The 7,741-nt window shown below is 35.5% G+C and overlaps 1 protein-coding gene across 5 annotated transcripts in view; it reads left to right on the top strand.

Moving 5' to 3' along the window:
• Positions 1-6,600, top strand: part of LOC108736929 (post-GPI attachment to proteins factor 6-like) — a 9,270-nt gene extending 2,670 nt beyond the window's left edge. Inside the window, exons 2-4 of one of the 5 annotated variants that reach the window (XR_003232070.1) lie at positions 41-1,291; positions 4,650-4,929; positions 4,988-6,600. Coding sequence is in view for 4 of the 5 variants with exons in the window: in XM_018469544.2 (XP_018325046.1) it covers positions 256-1,291; positions 4,988-5,640 (1,689 nt within the window). In the remaining variant the exon portion in view is untranslated. The remainder of the gene's footprint in view (positions 1-40; positions 1,292-4,649; positions 4,930-4,987) is intronic. The other 4 variants (XM_018469546.2, XM_018469545.2, XM_018469544.2 and 1 more) reach the window with 4 other exon arrangements.
• The last annotated feature ends 1,141 nt before the right edge of the window (positions 6,601-7,741 follow it).

A 7,741-nucleotide genomic window follows, 5' to 3' on the forward strand; every position in this document is an offset into this window, starting at 1 on the left:
ATTAAACAATAAAAATTTCTTTTCTTTTTGTTTTCAACAGCCGTACCAGAAGAATGTAACCAAATTCTGGATGTCTCTTTCTACGCTAAAACAAAGGACAACATAATAATAATCAGAAATAACGAAGATATAACCAGTTTATATACCGGCAAACCCCTGACATACAAGCTATTTGTGCCTATCAATGTAGACCACTTAACATTAACTATAACAAATGAAACCTATTGTAGTACATGTAACTTTTTAGATGTAAAAATGAACAGACTATCAATCGGCTCTTCTCAACATACGGTGATCTCTACAGACAATCTTCTGTACAACAAAACAAATTTGAATTTATGGACAGTAGACAATTCTTGGTATTATCTTCAGTTAAAATTCATCAATTATAGTGACGACACAGTAATAGAACAAGACAATGGTTCGGTATCATTTAGTGTAAAATTCATTAACGCTATTATTACAAACAGTACGAATGAATGGAATTCAAGCAATACGAATGATTCGTACCTCAATAGAACAACAAGGATATATCGCAACAACTTTTTAAAAACTCGGATGGTTTATGAGGAATACATGACAGTATTGCAAAGGTTATATCTACCGTTTACATATTTTTACCATGTCGGATTAAATTTAACTCCAATGATAATTCAATTAGATACGAATAATTTTGTATCAGTTCCATTCTACATAATGGATGAATTAGATAGTGGTGGAACCATAAAAATTTCGTTAAGTTTTGTGAACGAATCGTTCGTAGCCACTAACGAACAATACAAAATCGTGGGGTGCATTAAACGGGATGTTAGGGAAATTCCCGTTTGGCCGTTTCATTGCAAAGAGAACGAAAACAAATTTGTTGCTCCAATTCTTTTCAATTCGAGTAAACCGTCTTCGTCAGTTTATTTACCTTTTCCCGAGCCTGGACGATGGTTTCTAACGTTTCGTTTATTTTGCAACGCTTGTGATCCTTGTCGTTGCTCAGAAAATTGTCAGTCCACCTACGAGATATGTACAGAGACTTGCGAACAGGATTGTAAATCTGAAAACGATTGCAGCCAATGTACCGAAACGTGTAGATATTCAATATTGAATACCGATGCGTGTAAGGGTTGCGACTGTGAAGGAGACTGTTTAAAAACAAATACGAGTTGTAACACCAGTGTAATGATCCAAATTATGTCTTCTCCATGTGTAGATGGATCTTGTGGTCAGCAAGGAACTTGCTCGCTCATTCTTAACCAAGGATATGCCATGTCAACGTGTAGATGTCGAAACAATTATAGAGGTAAGCCTGTTTGTCTTATCATTTAAAATTTAAATAGAAACATTTCTGTTTTAAATGTTTACCAAGAATAGCTACAACATAATAGAATAATGATGATAGTAAAAAATATTTCTTTTAGAAATAGAAAATGTTAAACTATTCTGATATGCAATGTTTCTAAAATAAGTGGCAAGCATTAGAGGGTGTTAACTAGGCTTGTGTAACTCATGAACGAGTCGTTCACAAGAACGGTTCATTTCAACTGAGCCTAGTGAAGTAGTTCAGCAATTGAAAGAATTGTAGTTCAGTAGTTCACATCTCGTACAATAGAATTCATGTATTTCCAACCTATCGGAACTAATAGACTCATATGTTTCTCTCCTCCATCCCCATTTTGTGGCAGTCACAGACCAATCAGAAAAAATCTGCGTAAATCTCCGTGCAGGAGTTACGCGCCAATTTTGAATATAAAACGTATAATTTGTTTTTGCGTATCTATTTAATAAAAAGAAGTCACTTCTATGCTCGCGAACGGTTAATTTAGAAATTCGAAAAAGGTTGTTAAAGGTGTATGTTTGGAGCACGACGTTGTACGGGTGCGAAACATGGACAGTGGGAGCGACGGAAAACAAAAGGTTAGAAGCGTTCGAAATGTGGTGTTATAGGCGGATTATGAGGATATCGTGGGTAGAAAAGGTTAGAAATGAAGAGGTATTGGAAAGAATAGGAGAACAGAGGACTCTATGAAAGTCAATAAAAAATAGGCGAGATAGGTTGGAGGCATGAAGGTCTAGTCAGAGACATAGTAGAGGCAGAAACAGGAGTTAGGAGGGGTAGAGGTAGACCTAGATTAGATTACTGTTCGCAAATAGTTAAGGATGTGGGTTGTTCTAGTTTTAGGGAAATGCGAAGTTTAGCTCAGGATAGGAAAGAGTGGAGGTACGTGTCCAACCAGTCTTAGGACTGATGACCTTATGATGATGATGATGATCTATTTTTTCATTCGCTGAGCAACGAGAAGTTTTGTGTAAGAATTGGGAAGTGGGGACGAAAAATTTGAAAATACATGAGTTCTATTGTATTATTGGAAGTTTTGCGCTAAGCGCTGAACTAAATGAACTACTGAACTATAATAGTGAATTCACTGAAGTAAATTGAACTACAATTCCCAAGTCTAGTGTTAACTGTACATGCAATATGTAATTAAGGGACAACAACAATTGTAAGAAAACCAAAAGAAGTTTCAATCCTAAGCCGATTCTCGGCATGAATTGGTAACATAAGTATTAGAACAGCGAGTTGCGATAACAACCAAGTAACTAGATCAATCAAGAACGTAAATAGTGTCACTTGTGGGACGAACAATAACGTAAATATCAACAGCTTACTATTACACTACCACACATAACTTTACTTTACGATAAAAATTAACTAAATAAACAATTTTATTTATCGCTGACAAAATGCAGCACTATTGAAAATGCACGTCAAAATGATATGAAGAACACAAGAGAAAGATAAAATTAACTTTACGTAAATGTTAATAGGTAAATTTGTACATTCTGGATAAGTAATTGTAATTTTATTAATTATAGGTCAAATTTCCGAAACAATATTGAGGCATTGTCAATATGGTTTACCTATTTTACCAACAGACCTATCCTCTCATCCAAAAAAATTAATTACAACGTCTATAAAAACATACACATACGTACGTACACACTCCAAAAATTGTTTGCAATTCGTTACATTAGCATTGTACCCTATTGTAACTACTATGTACATTCCTACACTGACCTATCCTATGACTGTGACACACTGACCTAATTCCGATCAGTTCAACTGACTACATACATACAAGTCCACAACATTAAAAGAACAAACAACTATTATTAGACTGGTTGCAACGTAAACATCGTCAACCACACTAAATCTAATCTAACAAATAACAAACAATGTATGAGTACAAACTTACAGAAGAAATGCAATACAGATGTTGCTAAGTACCAGCTGATTGAATACGGCGTTGCATTGTCGCTTGTCACTTCTTTCCAGAACCGGAATTACATTTGCCTGTACATTTAGTCACCGAAAACGGTGAACATACAAACATTTACGTAATTTTCTTGTTTCGTCGTGCTCTATCATCTCCTGCAAGGTTGCTACTTATTTTAGAAAATTTTTTTAAAATAGTTCTAAGTTGGGCAACTCGTTTAAATAGTTTAAACTAGCTTTTCGTGCATTTTGTAGGTGCCGAATTTTCTCAAAATATTATCAAAGCATTTTATTTAGGGATGATTTTGAATATTTAACAGTGCTTCTAAAACATTTTGCAATAAGTGTCCATTCTTACAAATAAAATACGTCAGCACGAATTAATGCTGCAAACGTACGAGAACAAGTGGGAAGTGATGCGATTGTTGGTGCTGAAGTTGAAGGCGAGTACTACAAGTGCACAAGTTTTTGTGCAAACGCATCATATTCTTTGTTTAGTGATGTTTCTTCGTTATGTCAAACAGCGCACTTTATGCAAAGCCTATTAATTTAAAAAGCACACTTTGAGAATTATTTATCCAGTATATTGTAGTCACCTGCTGCCTCTAGACAGCCTCCTCCCCTCTAGATTATACTTCTTGCATTGTTAAGTCTATATTTTACATTCCTACAAGATGGCTGCTGCTATTGCTGTCTTTGGAGTACGCTCCACTAGGCTCTCACAATATTTGATATTTTCAAAATAATAAAATATAACCTATCTAAATTCTGTCAATCATTGGCTGTTCCTGACACAATGGTCGTATTACCTTCAAATTTATTTCACTTAAAACACGAAGTAAAAACTCATAAGCTAGCGGGACAGGAAAAGATGTGGTAATAGGCATAAGCGTTATAAACTCTTGTTATCTATTATCTCTAACTTTCTATCGTTTTACTTCGTGATACAGGTGAAAAATATCACCCACTCTTTCTCTCACCTCCCACCCCTTCTATCATTACTATTCCCCTATCCAATTCATTTACATTTGCTTTCACAATCCCTTAACCCTACAATTATCTCTCCCTTAGCCCTACCATCTTCTAAATTCTTCTCTCTTCCATGGTCATAACGTCTATTACATATACCTCTGTCCCCTTCAGTCTTCTACCATTTCTAATTATCTACATCTTATCTTCCAACTTCTCCATATATGTTTTCTTTTTAAGCTTCCATACCTCAATTACCTTTTCCTTCAATCCCATCTTTGCTTTTATTATCCTTTCCAAATCCCTGTTTTCCTTGTTCCCTTCTAACTTTATTTCAAGGCAGTAATAATATTTTTTACGAAATGCTGTCAAATTTCATTTTGGAAATAATAAATGCTTGACTATTACCTTTTAGAAGAAAATATAATGGTCCGTATTCTATGAAACTGGATTAATCAGAATGACACCATGGTTATCGAATAGCAAAAAGTTTTTAAAATAAATACAAATATGCAGTTTATGTGATTTATTTATAACTATACGTATCTATCACTTAATTTTCAAGATAATGTAAAACCTATGCGTAACACCATTTTGATGAAATGCCAATTTGACCCAGGTGATTCTTATGGAAGACCCAATAATTCAGTGAGATTCTTCTTAATCATTAAACTAAGGATCACATTTTAGATATAGTACTTCGACTGCTAATTTAGCAATACAATTCAGTTTATTGTCCTTTTTTATTTACAGGATGGGATTGCTCAGACAGCACATACGCTAACTCCTTTGGAATGGTACTTCTCGAATATTTGTTGTTGACATTAAGTAATATAGCGTTCATTCCTTCGGGCATAATAGCGTTTAAAAGGAAATACTACGTTCCATGCATAATGTACACCTCTGTTTTTTTTGCATCAACAATTTACCATGCTTGTGATGCAGGAGAGTCTATCATAAGTTACTGCTTACTACCATTTGGGGTGTTACAATATGCAGACTTCCTTTGTGCCATGGCAGCCTTGTGGACGACTATTATTTCAATTGGATTTAATACGGCTAACATCAATTCAATATTTTACGTTACTGGGACGCTGGCCATTGCAATTGGCGTTAGAGCAAATATGATGTCAGTGTGGTTCTATGTTATCTTTGGTGTTACTAGTATCATAGTAATATTTGCGAGCTGGAGTTTTAAGTTTAAAGTGAAGCGCCTTTATCCGAAGAAGATATATTTACTTTTAAATTTGCCACTAGGACTGATTTTACTTGTTATAGGTTTACTTCTATTCGGTTTATCAACCAGGAGCACGTATAAATATTTTCACAGTCTGTGGCATGTTTTAATGGCGTTAGCCGTTTTTATTGTTCTGCCAAAGAGAAATATATTCTTATTACCAAGGTAGAATACAGGTATTTCATGCAGTGCCAGAAGCATTTTTGAAAACTTGACTTCTCGGTTAAAATCTTCGCTGTTTTGAGGATAAAAAGTTACCTATACGTACGTACACCAACTGCATGACATACGAGGTTTGTTCTTTGTTCAAAAAGTATCGTGAATTTTGAATTTCCGCGGATTACGTACATTCAATTTCGGCCATGTTGAATGTTCAGTTAAATTTTGACAGCTGTTTTGCTTGCACGTGTTTCGACTCGCCTTCGATTTTTGCCTATTCCAAAATATGGATCAAAGAATTCATATCATTTTATCAGAAAAACAAAATTAAGTGCGCGGACTCATTCCGTATGTTGACTGCGACATATGGTGAAGTTACCTTGGACCGAAACAACGATTGTCGGTGGTACAAAATGTTCTCAAAATAGTATTGGCTAACCGTCGAATCACTGTTTGGCTCCCGCCATTCGATTTTTTCCAATTTTCTGGCATGAGACGGGTCGTCACGAAATTCGTACCAAAATTGCTCAATTTCGACAAAAACAGCATCGTATTAACGCTGGTAAAGAGCTGTTAGATTCTGTTAGCGAAAACCCAAATTTGCTCCAGAGGGTGACGAATCATGGGTTTATGGTTATGATGTGTAAACCAAAGCTTAATCAACCCAATGGACACTGCTGTACGAACCAAGACTGAAAAAAGCTCGCCAAGTTAAGTCGAATGCGAAAGTTTTGTTTGGAGTTCTTCTTCGATTGCAGGGGCGTGGTGCATCATGAGTTCTTACTACAGGGTAGAATGGCCTTGCAAGTTATGCGCAATTTTCTCGAAACAATCTGGCAGCAACGCCCGGATTTGTGGAGGAACAACAATTGGCTTTTGCCCCTGCTCACAATTTGTTGCTTGTGCGCGAATTTGTGGCCAAAAACAACACACTAATAATGCTGTAGTCACAGCATGCCCCAGATCTGGCCCCCTGTGACTTTTTGTTGTTCCCGAAACTGAAGAGGCCCATAAAGGAACGACGCTACGCTACGATTAAGGAGATAAAGACGGCATCGCGGGGGAGTTGAACATCACAAAAAATGATTTTTTTAAGTACTTCGAGGATTGGAAGAAACAGTGGCACAAGTGTAAAATACCCGGTGGGGATTACTTTCAAGAGGACAAAATAGGTATTCATGAATAAATAAATAAATTTTAGAAAAAACTACAAAATTGACGATACTTTTTGAACAGATCTCTTACAGTAGAAGAAATACACTCCAAATACAAAACAACAAAATGCCTACTGTTGATAGGGACAAAACAACAGATGAATTGTGCAGTGCCCCTATTATAAATTACCATTTGACCACCACAGTTATTTGCGGAAGCATTTATCATTTATAACTTGCTCAACAATCTTAACCTAACCTATCCCAAAACTAACCGAATCTAACAAAATAAAAATATTTTTTAAAGTGATTTTTGCCTGTAGTTTCACTAATGTTCGACTTATTTTGATTTGTTAGAATAATATTCTACAAGACTAAATTATAAATTTGAAAACCTTCAATAGAAAACTCCGTAAGTACATTAAAAATTTATATTGCTGAAAAGAAACTCAAGCTGAATTTGAATTCATTAAAACTGAGAAATGAAAAAAAAAAAAACAAAGACGCCACCAATAGTAGCACGTGTTCTCTGTTTGTTGCTTTGTTGGAAATTTGTTTTAAAATGTGTTTATCGGTGATAATGGCTATCAGTCTATCTTCTTTTTTTTGTTTCTCTTTTTACATTTTTTAACTAGTAAAGAACTGTTTTATAATGGGTTTGGGTTAACCAGCGTAATAGAAAGAAAGCATTAAAACGGCGAAATTTGGGATCCTGGATTTGAAGCGCTTCATTTTGTCTATTCTTCGTCGTATGAAACATCTTCAGGTCTCTTCTGATTTTGACTGATTATCTGAAACGGTATGAATCCACAATCCTATGAACTGATGCTGTTCTGATTCGGATCTAAAGGTCACAGTTAGTTGGAGTTGCTTCCTAACGTTTCGCTAGCACGAATGACGAGGTTCTTCCATTTCTAATGCTGGAGTCCAGAATCCAGAACAGCATTTGTTCACCTA

Source organism: Agrilus planipennis, unplaced genomic scaffold (genome assembly GCF_000699045.2).
Source record: "Agrilus planipennis isolate EAB-ADULT unplaced genomic scaffold, Apla_2.0 scaffold151, whole genome shotgun sequence".
NCBI lineage: Eukaryota > Metazoa > Arthropoda > Insecta > Coleoptera > Buprestidae > Agrilus > Agrilus planipennis.